Source organism: Oryx dammah, unplaced genomic scaffold (genome assembly GCF_014754425.2).
Source record: "Oryx dammah isolate SB20612 unplaced genomic scaffold, SCBI_Odam_1.1 HiC_scaffold_8, whole genome shotgun sequence".
Taxonomy (NCBI): Eukaryota; Metazoa; Chordata; class Mammalia; order Artiodactyla; family Bovidae; genus Oryx; species Oryx dammah.
Window position 1 is genome coordinate 35209229 of NW_024070192.1, and position 14240 is coordinate 35223468.

The following is a 14240-nucleotide window of genomic DNA, read 5'->3' on the forward strand; positions in this document are numbered from 1 at the left end:
CGCGCGCTCCAACGCAGGAAAGTTGGAGCTCCCTGCCGGAGCAGATAAAGCGTGCAGGCATTGCTTGCTTGCCCCCTGAGGGCAAAGCCCAGCCTGGTCAGGGTAGTCGGAGGACGCGGGTGGGGACACACAAGGAGGAGGAGCCGCAGAAGGTTGGGAGACCGTTGCTGAAAGCAGCAATCATGTGGCGGGGGTACTAGGCGGAGCCGAGAGGTCACGTGATCACGAGAGGATCACGTGGTAGAGGCGTTTCGAAAAGGGGGGGGTCGGTTCTGATCACGTGACGTGGGGAGAGGTGGGCGGGGCGCTTGGAGGGCACTCGCGAAAGCGGTGGCGGCGGCGGCGCCCGCGGCTTTGGGTAGCGCCCCACGGCCCGCCCCCCCTTTCGCCGCCGCCACCCCGCTGACCCCCGCCTTCCTCCCTTTCACACCTCTCTGGCGCTGTGTCGGTCCTGGTGCTTGTGCGTCGGTTCGCGGGACTGCGCAGGCGCGGCGGGGGCGAACAGCCCCTTTGGGTGGGCGGCGGAGCCCGGGAGCGCGCGGGCGAGACCATGGCGGGCAGCGGCGCGGGGGGCGGTGGTGTTGGGGAGACGAAGGTGATTTACCACCTGGATGAAGAAGAGACTCCCTACCTGGTGAAGATCCCCGTCCCCGCCGAGCGCATCACCCTCGGCGATTTCAAGAGCGTCTTGCAGCGGCCCGCGGGCGCCAAGTACTTTTTCAAGTCTATGGATCAGGATTTCGGGTGAGCGCGAGGCCTAGAACAGGATGGATGGGGGCTGTGCTTTTGTGTAGTGGGTGATATCGAGGGGCATCGGGCTACCTTGGGACATGCTGGGATTTTCTGGGCACTAGTGGAGCGGATTTTACTGTGCTGGTGTAGATTTGGTTATCCCAGGACGGACAACGTTATGCTTGGATAGATTGAGGCGCACGCAGCTGTAGGAGGACAGAATGGGCACTGCTAAACCAGATTAGAGAAGATTAGGCTATACTGGAGTAGTACACTGATTTATTTTCGGGTGTTCTGGACAGCGATGAGGTAGGTTGATGTATCCTCTGGTAACTACATTGTGAGCAGTCCTGTGCCACACAGGTTGTGGAGGGATATTGGGAAACCTGCTGATGTCAACTGGGCTATACTGGGCCAATTTGGGATGTTCTCTCTGATACTAAGGCAGACAGGATTGTTTGGGGGATATTCTAGTCTGTACTAAGGCAGTGTGCTGTATTGAGCTGCCATTATGGTCTGCACTGGGTTCTGTTGATCTTTGTTTCTTTGGAGGTCTAGTTTTTTGGGGGATAGTCAATATAGGGGTACACAGGGCTGACCATGTCTATGTTAGTACAGACAGCTGTATTGGGATATTCTAGTCTATATTGGTGTAGACAGCTGCGTGAGGGGACATTCTAGCCTATACTAGAATAGTTTCGGGCTATCCTGGATAATTTGGAATAGTCTGGAACCTTAAATAATTCAGGGTAGCCCTTTTTGTGTTTTATATCTTTAGGACTGTACTCTTTGTCCTCAATCGCAGCTCTTGAAGGGAGGCTGGCTTAGGCCGGGATAGCTTGGATTCTAGGAAAGCTGAACAGACTGGACTTTACCTAGAAAGACTTGGATGTTGGGATGGTGGTACTGTCTTAGGAGTACCTTGTATTGAAATTCAAGGTTCTTCTGTTTGTCAGCACTATATAACTTGGGGCATTTAACTTTGTTCATTGATTTCATCTGTGAAACAGTTAACCAGAGTAAAATGCTTAGTACAAGTGCATGGTATGTATGTTCTTGGTGAATGGTCATTGTCTTTATTAGCATGGAGTCTACTTCTTGAACTAGGCTACAGCGATACAGGATAAAATCACTTGGCAGGCTGGACTGTGTTGAGACTGGATTATGTTGTGAAGAATGCAAGTGTTAGGCTGAGACAGATTGGTAGTCGCTGGGCTGTGTCATCACATTAATAATAGATGGGATTGAGTTGACATATATCCAGGGTCCTAGAATCATATTAGTCTAAAGGGTTAATTAGACAAGAGGTCCTAATTTTGGGGGTGAATGTGTGTGAGAGTGTTCAGGGCAGAATGTCTCGTGATCAGTATGTTTTATCAGTTTAGTGTTAGGCAGCATCAGGTACTTTGCTGTGTGGTCAGGGACTTGGGGTTGAACTTGGTGTTGAACAAAATTAGCACTGTTGATTCCGTGTGGTGGTTGAAAAGAAGGAGCAAGTTTGGTCCATTGAAGGAACCCATGGGTGAGATCGCCCTCAGGGCTGGGCTTTGGGGTCTGTCAGGAGGAGCAAATTGCTTAATGCAGAGTTTGTGCCAGGTGAGGCTCAGAGGAACGGGGATCTGGGCTTCACCACTCCTTAGGAGCTCAGTCTACTAAGTACCATTCTTTGATCTAATGGGTGTTTTTACTAGATGACAGTACATTTGAACATCCATCTGAAAGTGAGTTAGAGAAAACTAAGGAAAGCATAAGATTAGAGACATAGACGAGGAGCACAAAGCCTTTGTGGGGCAATTGTGTGTGGAATGGGGTGGCTGCCTGTGAGGCTTCTAAGGTTAGATATTTGGGGCAGCTAGGGCAGCCTTAGGGGAAGGCCTTTGAAATTGGGCTGAGAGGTTTCAGTCAGACTCTTGGAAAGCTCTGGAACAACGCTGAACCCAAGGATGAACTGGGGAGAGAAGGAGAAATAAGGAAAGGGAATTCAGTTTGGTGATTTCTTGGGTGTAAGAGTGAAGTGACTCAATGTCAGAGAGGAGGATTTGCCGTGGTGGGAGGAAATCAACATCCTTGAGCTGGATGAAGATTGGGAGAAACTTCAAATGTAGGTGGGAGTGGGGAAAGCCGCTCCAGTTTCACTGACCTTTATCTTATCTCTTGGCAGGGTGGTGAAGGAAGAGATTTCAGATGACAATGCCCGCCTTCCCTGCTTCAATGGAAGGGTAGTATCCTGGGTAAGCGGCCTGGCTTTGAGGACCAGTCCCTTTGGCACTTCCCAGCTCCTCCAAGCCTCAGCCTGTGCCCATCCATCTCAGCTGCTGCAATCTGTGACTGTTTGCTTCCTTACCTGTTTGTTTCTTTGTGTTTGGCCATACATCATGTGGCTTTCCCAACTGGGGATTGAACCCGGCCTTGAGAGTGAAAGCTCCAAGTCCTAACCACTGGACAGTTGGGATGTTTTTCCTCCTTAGCTGTTTGGAGAGCCAGCCAGTTGGAGGCTCTCAGCGTTCCCTTTCTGGAGCCTCTAACACTTGCTGCTGCTTTTTTCGTGTCTGCTTTTCTCCAGGTTCTCTCAGGCCCTGTTGCCTTTTCTAGTTCTTTCTCTTACTCCTACCTCATAGGCCTTCACTTCCCTGTTGAGCTGTGTTTTTTTGGTACCCTTCTAGCTAGTGTCATCAGATAACCCGCAACCTGAGATGGCGTCCCCAGCCCACGAGCCTCGGACAGACGTGGCTCCTCCACCCCCACCTCTGCCCCCTCTGCCCCCAGAGAGGACCAGTGGCATTGGGGACTCCAGGCCTCCATCTTTCCAGTGAGTCCTTGGGATTCTTGCATCCAGGGGAGGGAGATGAGGAGGGAATCCAAGCCCCATGGAAGGGGAAGCCGAGGGTTTGGGGCCCTGTCCCACTGATGGAGGTTGAGAACCCTCTCTGCCCATCTAGCCCTAATGTGTCCAGCAGCCGGGAAAACCTGGAGCCCGAGACAGAAACAGAGTCAGTGGTGTCTCTGAGGCGGGAGCGGCCTCGCAGGCGAGACAGCAGTGAGCATGGCGGTGAGGGGAACCGGGCCTGGAGGCCGGCTAGAGCGGGAGCTGGGGAGGGGTTGGCTCCACAGAACAGAAGCATCTAGGCCAGATGCAGTGAGGAGCCTGATTCCTGAGGTGCCTCTTCCTCCTCAGCAGGGGGCCACAGGCCCAGCGGCCCCTCCAGGCTGGAGCGCCACCTGGCGGGGTATGAGAGCTCCTCCACCCTCATGACCAGTGAGCTGGAGAGCACCAGCCTAGGGGACTCCGACGAGGACGACACCATGAGCAGGTGAGGCTCCTCGGATCTCCCCAGGGCACTAGCCCTCCTTCCCGTCCTTTCCTTTGGCCCCATGACCACTGCCCAACCTCCCAGCAGGTTCAGCAGCTCCACAGAGCAGAGCAGCGCCTCCCGCCTCCTCAAGCGCCACCGGCGGCGAAGGAAACAGCGGCCACCCCGCCTGGAGAGGGTGAGGGGCTTCTTGTGGGTCAGCTGGACCTCCCTTGGGGAAGTTGGGGGTTCGGGCCTTGGGCTAGATGGTCCGAGGCCCGAGAATCCCGTCGCTTGTCCCGGGGTGTTAGAGGCAGTCCCGCTCCTTCCCCTTTGCCCACCACAGGCCTCATCCTTCAGCAGCGTCACCGATTCCACCATGTCTCTCAACATCATCACAGTCACGCTCAACATGGGTATGGAGGGGCCGGGAGGATCTGGTCTCTAGGGTCCCTGCGGGGGCATGCAGTTGGCGCTTCCCCTCATCACCTGGCTTCCCTCCACAGAAAAGTACAACTTCCTGGGCATCTCTATTGTGGGCCAGAGCAATGAGAGGGGAGATGGTGGCATCTACATTGGCTCCATCATGAAGGGTGGGGCTGTGGCGGCTGATGGGCGCATCGAACCCGGGGACATGCTTTTGCAGGTGAGCTGGAGCAGGGCCACGCACTGACTTGGCCAGCGCTCTCAGCCCCTCCCTCTCGCCTTTGACCCATGGTCCCTCCTGCCAGGTGAATGACATGAACTTTGAGAACATGAGCAACGACGATGCCGTGCGGGTGCTGAGGGACATCGTGCACAAGCCAGGGTGAGCCTGTGTGCTGGTCCAAGTCCTCAGTCCTCTTTCTTTGCCTTTTCAATTTTTTTTTTTTTTTTTTTTGGTTTTGTCATAATACAGAGTGGGGAAACATAAGATAGAGCTGGTCAAAAAGTTCATAAAACAAAAATGTGTGATGTCATGAGTCTGGGGTGAACAGGTGGCCATGTCCCCACTGCTTAGGTCATGACCTAGAAGCTTGCTGACCCACACAGGGTCCCCGCAGTGTCCCCTCCTGGCTCCTCGTGTCTCATTCTCCCAGAGGCAACCAGGCTCTTGATTCTTTGGTCGTCACCACAGCTGTGTGCTTGGTCCTCATTTGACTGGCCATACACATGTCTTTGAACAACACACTTTAGTTTTACCTGTTTTTGGACTTTGTCTAAGTGGGATCGTGCAGTGTCTTCTCTCTTAAATTACTCAGCAGTATGTTTTTAAAGAGTGACCTGTGTTAGTCACCCTTATTGTGGAGCCTTTCACCATCACTTTCTCAGGCCCAGTCATGCTTTTGGTCTCTCCTCTTTGCTTCTTTCTGTCCTTCACCCATTCTCATTCCAGGCCTCCCCTCTCCTCAGGCCTCTGCCCTTACCCCCACTTGATTGACCTTCTCTTCTCCACAGCCCCATTGTGCTGACAGTGGCCAAGTGCTGGGATCCCTCTCCCCAGGCCTACTTCACTCTCCCCCGAAGTGAGTGATGCTTAGGGGTCCTACAGCTAGGAGGACAGGGCAGGAGTGGGTACTCTTGGCCTCCATGCTACAGGGAGTGGCGTAATAGGGGGGCACGGTGGAGCTGGAACAGGAGTCTGAGGAGGGACGGGGGTGGCTCTCTGTGGTTGAGAGGTGACCATCCTGGTGGCCTTTGCTGTTGCAGATGAGCCCATCCAGCCGATCGACCCTGCTGCCTGGGTCTCACACTCTGCTGCACTGACTGGCACCTTCCCAGCTTATCCAGGCTCCTCGTCCATGAGTACCATCACTTCTGGATCCTCTCTTCCTGATGGTGAGCCCGCTGGCCTATCTCATCCTCGCTCCCTGGAATGCCACCTGCTGTGGTGTGACTCCACTGCTCCATGGGCCTTGGTCCTAACTCTGACTCCCTGATTGTCCTCCATCAGGCTGTGAGGGCCGGGGCCTCTCTATCCACACAGACATGGCGTCTGTGACCAAGGCCATGGCTGCTCCAGAATCGGGACTGGAAGTTCGGGACCGCATGTGGCTCAAGATCACCATCCCTAACGCCTTCCTGGGTGTGGCTGGGCTCTGGGCAAGTGGTGGGGGAGGAAGAGGAGGAGGCCAAAACTGGGAAAGGGGGTGAAAGCTAGAGAGAAGAACTTGAGGCCTTTCTCTGTCTTCCGCAATCCAGGCTCGGATGTGGTGGACTGGCTGTACCATCACGTGGAGGGCTTTCCCGAGCGGCGGGAGGCCCGGAAGTACGCCAGTGGGCTACTCAAGGCAGGCCTCATCCGGCACACTGTGAACAAGATCACCTTTTCTGAGCAGTGCTATTACGTGTTTGGAGACCTCAGTGGTGGCTGTGAGAGCTGTGAGTGCCCTTGTCCTGGCCCAGCTAGAGTGGCCCTGGTGGTCTTGTCCTGCGTTTCCAGCCCGAGGCCTAGCCCAGAAACCCAACCGGGGCTGCTGTGCACGCTGAGCCGCAAGCGTCCTTCACTGGCCCCTGCACTGGCTGATGACGGGTGTGGGGGTTGACATACACCCCTGTTGTGCTGGATGAGCTGTGCGCAGGTTCAGGGTTGTGTCTGCTGGGGAGGGGAGACATGGGACTAAGGGTGGCTCTGGCCGCGTTCCTGCCCTGATGGCTGTGGCAGGTGGGACATTCCTTATCAGAGGCCCTCCCATTAACCCCTGCCACAGATGGTTGTGGGGAAACCGTTCCCGGTTCCTCATTCGATGTCTTGGCATCCTGGCTTCTCAGCTCAGTGATCCTTGATCTCTTCTCTGCCTTCCAGACCTAGTCAACCTGTCTCTTAATGACAACGATGGCTCCAGTGGTGCTTCAGACCAGGATACTTTGGCTCCTCTGCCTGGAGCCACCCCCTGGCCCCTACTGCCCACTTTCTCATACCAGTACCCAGCCCCACACCCATACAGTCCTCAGCCCCCACCCTACCACGAGCTCTCGTCCTACACCTACGCCGGAGGCAGTGCCAGCAGCCAGCACAGTGAGGGTAAGTTGCCACCCCATCCCCACATAGCTGGGTCTGGATGTGGGGGCCAAGGCAAAGCCAAGGAGCAGAGGCTAGAGCAGGGACTGGGGAGGCTGAAGAACCTGGGCTGTGGCTCAGTTGCTCCTATCCCCTCTCTCCCCACAGGGAGCCGGAGCAGTGGGTCGACGCGAAGCGATGGGGGGGCGGGGCGCACGGGGAGGCCTGAGGATCGGGCCCCTGAGTCCAAGTCCGGCAGTGGCAGTGAGTCTGAGCCTTCCAGCCGGGGCGGCAGCCTTCGGCGGGGTGGGGAACCTGGTGGGACTGGTGATGGGGGCCCTCCCCCATCCAGGGGCTCATCAGGGGGTGCTCCCAATCTCCGAGCCCACCCAGGGCTGCATCCCTATGGCCCGCCTCCTGGTATGGCCCTCCCTTATAACCCCATGATGGTGGTCATGATGCCGCCACCCCCACCCCCTGTCCCTCCAGCAGTGCAGCCTCCAGGGGCCCCTCCAGTCCGAGACCTGGGCTCTGTGCCCCCAGAGTTGACTGCCAGCCGCCAAAGCTTCCACATGGCCATGGGCAACCCCAGTGAGTTCTTTGTGGATGTCATGTAGAGCCCACGGTGGGGCCACACTGGATCGGCTGTCAGTGTTTGGTGCTCCTGTCCTGTGATTGGATGTCTTGTCAATCATGTGCTCATCACTCCTCTGGTGCTTGGACTCAGCCTGTCCTGTGGGCTGCTGTCTGCTGTGAGGTTGTTGCCACTGTGACTTTCCAGCAGTGCCTGGTTCCTCCCCTTTTCTTTGGGGTTCAACAAGGGACCTTTGGTTATTTTTAGCTTTATTGTTTTTTATAAGCCTTTTGGGGAGTTAAAATAGATTTTCTTACATTTTGGGGACTATTTTTTTAGTAGATAATTTTTCTTTTATATGAAGAATCTTTGTCTCCTGGGCCCCTCCTTCTTACCCCTAAATGTGACCTCCTTATCCATTTGCCCAGTCAGCTCTGTCCTGAGCAGGGTGGGAGGGTAGTCATTGGTACCCTGGGACGTGGAAGGGGGTTGGTTCCCCTAGACAGCCGTCAAAGGAAGCTGGGGTAGTTGGTATTGGGGGCCGTGTAGCTGCTTTTGTTACTCTATTTATTTTAGTCACCTGTATAAACACTAAATAAAGCAATAGGGGCAAACTCCCTGCGCCTCTGGCTCCTTTCTTTGGGAGGGAGGCAGGCAGTGAGGGAAAGGACAGAGATACAGTTGCAGAGTGTGACTTGTTGGAAACTTTATTTGTGAGGCAGTAAGTGCTCCCTCTGAGAGCAGGCACAGTCATGGGCTGGGGCCCCCTTCAATGTAGAATCAGGATGGGCAGGAAAGGGGTCTGGGCTTTGGCTTGAGAAAAGGCACATGTTGGGCTAGGCTGTAATTGAGAGTACTCAGAAACCAAGGGGATTGCTGGTGACCACGCCGCCCCGCTCCACCAGGGCCTTGGAGATGCTTTTGAAGTTACGGAAGAGCTCCTGCTGCTGGGGGTCAGACTGCAGAGCAGTCATGTTCTCTCGGATCCGGGCTGCAGCCTGGGGAGGGAGGGGGAAGGAGGGGGTTCAGACCTGTCCCTTGATCCCCTCCAGCCCCCTGTACTTAGTAACTCTGGATCTCACCTCGATACACCAACTGTCACAGAGCATTTTCTCATGCTGGGCTGTGGGGTGGCCTTCACTCAGGGATCTTGAGGCCCTAGTGGGAAGCAGGAGAAAAACACATCTGGGCTGTGACCCTGGCCCAGGGACCCCCCCACCCACCCACCCACCCACCACTGCGACTCAGGTCTCCCCTACTGCCTCCTCACCTGGACAGAACCACCACCATGGCGTAGAGGTCAATGGCACTGTCTGCCAGACGCTGCAGCAGAAACTGTTCATCTGCCAGGTAGATGGGTTGGCAGAGGGGGCAGTGAGTGGGTTAGGGGGAGGAAGAAGGAAAGTGAGGGTGGGAACGAGGATGTGCTCACTCACTGATGATATCCTTCTTGTGCTTTATCAGCTTGGCCTCTACCACAGTGGCAAACTGCTCCAGAGCCTGCACTGCCTGAGGAGATGGGATGGTGCCCAGGGTGAGATGAGGCCCGGTCCTGGCCCCTCAGCTTCTGATGCAGGCTGCCCCTCCACCTTGACTGCTTACGTACCAGCTCACCACTCCGACTCAGTTCCTGGTGGACGATGCCGCTGAGACTCAGGCCACTGCCCAGCCCTGCTCGCCTTAAGAGGAAGCCAGAGGGTGACTGGTTAGTTGCCATGCACCGCCCCGCCCCACCACACCCTGGTTTCTAAGCTTACCGCCTCAGCTGTTTGCCTGCCTCTCCTAGTAGGAGGCCGGCATTCCCAAAAGGGTTCTTTAGAGCATTGCCAAGCCCAGAGAGTTCCTTTCCTTTGTCCTGTAGGGGAGGACAGCCCCATAGTCAGGACTCACTGTCCTCCCCACCAACTCCCCCTGATTCTCCTCCCTCTTACCATGCAGCCCTGCAGAGCCACAAACAGCCGGAGAATGTCATTTGTCCCCTCAAAGATCCGGAAGATGCGAAGATCTCGGAGCACACGCTCTACCCCAGGCTCCTACCACAGGAGAAGACAGATCACGCGTCCCCGCTGGGATGCACCTGCCTCTTCCTGGCCCTGCAGCCACCCCGGCAGAGAAGCGTCTGTACCTTCATGAAGCCCATGCCTCCCATGATTTGGATGCACTCATCTGTCACTTTCCAGGCTGCCTCCTAGGAACAGAAACACCCCAGATTGCTTTTGGAGCCAGGCTCCCAAACCTGGCTCTCCCTGCCCACAGGCCTGGGAGCTCACCGAGCCAAAGATTTTGCTGATGGCGGCCTCTATCTGGAAGTCCGTGGATCCCTGGTCCATGTTGGCACTCACCATGTATGCCATGGACTGAGGTTGGGACATAGGAAGTGAAATGGAAAAAAGCTGCATTAGACTTGATCTGGTCACCCAGATCTTACAAGACCAGGTCTGCCTTGGCCTTTGGCCCTTCCCTTCACCTTCCAATGCCATGGCTTAGGCACGTCCGAGCATTTGGTCCCCTGGTCAGTTCATCAGGGGCTTGCAGGCATTTGACTTCTTGGAAGGGATGAAGTGATGAGGGCGGGGTGGGATAGACTGCACTTCAGGGACCTCTGGAAGCACCTCGGTGGAACAGCATGGCTCCCCCATCCTGTGGAAGCTGAACTGGCTATGCCTCCCCGCATCCCCTAGGGCATTGGTGTAAAGCTGGAGACCCACTGCCCCAGGTGCTGCTGGGGGTTGTAGTCTGACCCGTCTGGGAAGAAGGGCTCTGGGGACAAGGGGGCGGCCCTCACCTCAGTCACATACTGCAGCATAGCCATCCGGGCCAGCTTCTCCTGGATCAGCCCAAAGTTGTGAATTTTCTCTCCAAACTGGGTACGGTTAGCAGCATGATCGACCTGGAAGAGGACACATGTCCCACTATGGTTCTCTAGTCTCCTCTTTCTGGGAGGGGGGCTGGGCTGCACTGGGACGGATGGGCTTTGGCCAGTCAAGAGTCAGTCCAGGATGGATGGAGACCTAAGCGATCTCCTGGTGGGGAGGGGTCTCTTGTGGAGGGAGGGCCTGCAGGGGACAGGGACACATGGAAAAGGAGACAGTATGACTTGGGCTTAGATTCAGGCTGGCCTGGGACAGGCAGGGTACTTACCGCCTTAGCAATGATGCCTTTCATGGTGCCTGCCAGGGCTGCAGCCATGCCAAACCTTCCATTGTTGAGAATATGCATGGCGACCTTGAAGCCGCCCCCAACCTCCCCCAGTACGTTCTCTGCTGGCACCCGTACTCCGTCAAAGTACACCTCTGCTGTGTTTGAGGCTTTGATGCCCATCTTCTTCTCAGGGGGCCCACTGTGACAGGATGGAGAAATTGCCATTGGGGTGGGGGGAATTAGTCCCTCATTCCTTATGAGCCAGCCCAAAAGAGGTGCAGGCAGCATTCCCCAGCATACCCAGAGGGCTGAGGAGGCCTGGCTTTATCGTGCTGCTCTGCTCAATGGTTGGTGGAGCCAAACTTGAAATCAGTTTCCTACATGTTAGGCCCAGAGGGAACATACTATCCACATGCTCTGGGTTTTGCACACATCCAGGGTGACCTATGGCAGCCATCTGCCCTGGAACTCAGCTTCCCTGGCTCCCCCTCTTCCACCCCAGCCCACTCACTGGGTGACACCGCCAAAGCTCCTCTCCACCACAAAAGCTGTGATCTTCTCCTTCACAGCGCCCGTGGCTGTGTCTGTAATTGGTGTCTTGGCAAAGACCGTGAAGATGTCTGCCAGGCCCCCGTTACTGTGGAAAAATGAGAGGCGGTCAGGGCATGGAGGATGGAGCAGTGGGGCCTGGATTGGGCAGAAGGTGGAGAGGAGGGAGAAATGGAAGAGTGCCTGATCCAAATCTTGCTTCCGTTGAGGGTATAGTATTTTCCACAGGGGCTGGGCACAGCTGAGGATCGGATGGACGCTGCATCTGATCCACTGGAGGGCTCCGTTAGACAGAAAGCAGCTATAGTCTCCCCTGTTGGAGACAGCACTCCTTTACCCTGGGTTCCGATGGGCACGGAAGGCACTTTAGGGCCACCACCCACCCCTGGAGCACAACCATCCCCCTTTAAGGCCTCTGGCAATATTCAGTGAATTCTGAATGTCTTTTCCCAGAATCTCCCCGACCCCCCACCCTAGCCAACACACCCAGCTATGCAGTGATCTAAGTACGGCTGGCCTAATCTGCCAAGCCCCGATCTCTGGCTCTTCTAGGGCTGCCTCACCAGATGCCAGTTTGGGGAGGTATTTTTCTTTCTGGGCCTTTGTGCCGAAGAGCAGGATGCCTTTGAAACCGATGCTCTGATGGGCCCCCAGGACGATGCCCACACCAAGGTCATACATGCCCACGATCTCCACCAATCGGGCGTACTGGAGGGGAAACAGGCATTGGGGGCTGTAATTGGCTAAATGGGGACCCGCTCTTAACAGGGAAGCATGGGCAGCAGGAAAGAACCCAACTTGGGTGTCCCTGCAAAGTGAGTAGACAGAGCAAGTGGGCCAATGGCAGAGGACACTGGCAGGTCTGTTCTAGGTCTTGGTGGGAGGCAAGTACCCTACCATATCCTCAGGCAATCCCCACATTTGAGATCCATTAGGACTTGGGAACCTGGGTGAGGTCCATGACCCTTGGGAACTGCAAGTAGTTTCATATTAAGAAACATCCCACAGGCCCCCAGGGCGGCTCATGGCAGAGACCTTTGCCCCACGGGCAAGAAAGTAGAAGACTGGGACCCAGGAGGTGACTGTGGGGACTCCCTCACCTGGGTGTTGCAGAGGCCCACGCCACCCAGTTCATTGGGTACTTGCAGACCAAAGGCCCCCAACTCCTTGAGACCTTGCATGGTGGTCTCCTCCACTCTCTCCAGCATGTCATTCTTGGCAGCATCGTTCACCTCCTAGGGAAGGCACAGGATCTCACCTCCAGGCTCCTTAACCTCTCCATCGGGAACCACGCCCTCTATTCCTCAGGCTGGCATTGCTCACCTCAAAGAATCGGGTCACGGGCCCCACCAGTTCTTTGAGAAACTGTGTTTGGTCCTCGTTGAGCACTGAGGCGGTGGGAGTGGCGAGAAGGCAGGGCAGGTCAGGCCAGGTGGTCAGGGGAAGCTGCCAGTCCCCGCCCGGCTCTGCCTACTCATTTCCTTACCAGACGGGTATGGAAACACCTGATCGGTGGTGAGCTGGCCCTTGAACATCCCCACAGCAAAGGACTTAGATACCTGCGCAGGGAGAAGGGAAGGGGTGTCAGGGAACAGTGTGGGGTGGGTCTGCCCCCGGTTTGGATCCTCCACAGCTCGGAGCCACGTACCGAGTTGGCCCGTTTTTCCCTGGTCGAAGCCTCAGAAGGCTGGGAATCAGACTGGTCCACAGCCGCCTGGGGAAAGGGATGGTTAAGGAGGCCGGGGAAAGGGGTTCTGAAGTGCCAAAAAGAGCAAAGCGGAATAGGGGAGGGCGCATCCGACACCTTTCCTCTATTTCATCCTCAGGGCACCCTGGTTTGCCCTTTCCCCTACTTTGGGCGCCAGGCGACTGGCAGGTGACTAGGAGAAACCAAGAGGGAGACCCCTGCCGGCGGCGGGGAGGTGGGAGCCGAAGCGGACTCCGGCTCTCACATCCCTTAAAGGTCGCTGTCACTTACCTGGGCGACCCCACTGGCATACGGTCGTCGGGCAGGGCCGGGCCGGGGCTGCCCCAAGAGCGCACTGGACCACGAGCTGTGGGGAGTAGGTGTTCAGTCCTGGCTCAGTACCTGGGCTTCCCGTCCCGCTCCCCTCTGTCACACACATACCTTCCGCCCTGCAGCCTCAGCAGCTGCCGCCCCATGCTCGGAGCCATTCTCGCTGCCCGCATCTCTGAACCGCTTCGGTCGCCGGTGCCCTAAAGGCTGACCTAGAGCTGTCGCGCGCCTGCCAGTCTAGTTCCCCGTCCCTGACTCATCCTCCACAATGCATCGGGTCACGGCGGGCGGGGCTTCCGGTCACCGGAGCATGCTGGGAGTTGTAGTTCCGGAGCGCCACATAGCCCCTGCAATCTGGTTGACCTAGGGTCATCTCCAAACGAATGTTGTCTTCCCCCAAACAGCTTCATCCGAACTAGATGAACTAGTTTGTACGAACTGGACCGTAGCCAGCAGACGGGGTGATGAGATAGGCTGAGAAGGAAGAAGGAGGAACTTAGGCATCTGCCCCCGGAGGGTAGACTGAAGGGAGGACTTCCCAGCTGGAGTTAAAAGGGAGAGATGGAAAGAGAGAAGTGTAAGAAAGATACCAGAGGCAGGGGAATGGAAAGAGGACTCTGAGGTCCTGCTCAAATCCGTCTCCGCCAACACAAAAGGGAGGGAAATAAAGGAGTGGGTGACTCCAGGTGGGTGTGAATTGCCCAGGCATATTATCTTGAGTCCTAGGAGTTGTCACTAACTCTGGAAACACTTAAATTTTCACAATAGAGAGGACCCCCCAGGTTTGCTGCCTTTCCCTTAGGGTCTCTGACACCTTCCTGAACATCTCTGTCTGTGCCCTCTTGTTCTTCCTTGAGACCATGTGCTGGACCTCTGGGCAGATGGATTCTTCCCAAGCCTGAGAGGAACTGTAGGAGTTCTCATGTCCTGTCCCCTACACACACGCACACACACGCG

General features: G+C 56.0%; 2 protein-coding genes across 3 annotated transcripts; one reads left to right on the forward strand and one right to left on the reverse strand.

Moving 5' to 3' along the window:
• The first annotated feature begins 301 nt into the window (after positions 1-301).
• DVL2 (dishevelled segment polarity protein 2) lies at positions 302-8193 on the forward strand. 2 transcript variants are annotated; one of them, XM_040243554.1, is made up of 15 exons: positions 302-744; positions 2894-2963; positions 3396-3541; positions 3672-3769; positions 3908-4043; positions 4131-4221; positions 4369-4438; positions 4529-4668; positions 4754-4830; positions 5460-5527; positions 5712-5840; positions 5956-6087; positions 6204-6383; positions 6808-7026; positions 7171-8193. In XM_040243554.1, exons 1-15 carry the CDS (start codon positions 551-553, stop codon positions 7617-7619), a joined length of 2199 nt encoding a protein of 732 aa, XP_040099488.1. In that variant the 5' UTR covers positions 302-550; the 3' UTR covers positions 7620-8193. The 2 variants fall into 2 exon arrangements, with proteins under 2 accessions (XP_040099488.1, XP_040099486.1); XM_040243552.1 differs by having other exon boundaries at positions 344-744; positions 3672-3781.
• Positions 8194-8265: 72 nt separating this feature from the next.
• On the reverse strand, positions 8266-13558 carry ACADVL (acyl-CoA dehydrogenase very long chain). The gene is made up of 20 exons (XM_040243555.1): positions 13395-13558; positions 13245-13320; positions 12915-12980; positions 12753-12825; positions 12590-12654; positions 12367-12501; positions 11830-11974; positions 11450-11579; positions 11229-11354; positions 10718-10916; positions 10362-10466; positions 9847-9933; positions 9702-9764; positions 9508-9609; positions 9334-9431; positions 9183-9255; positions 9013-9085; positions 8847-8919; positions 8659-8734; positions 8266-8574 (listed from the first exon to the last, which is right to left on the reverse strand). Exons 1-20 carry the CDS (start codon positions 13454-13456, stop codon positions 8434-8436), a joined length of 1968 nt encoding a protein of 655 aa, XP_040099489.1. The 5' UTR covers positions 13457-13558; the 3' UTR covers positions 8266-8433.
• Between the last annotated feature and the right edge of the window lie 682 nt (positions 13559-14240).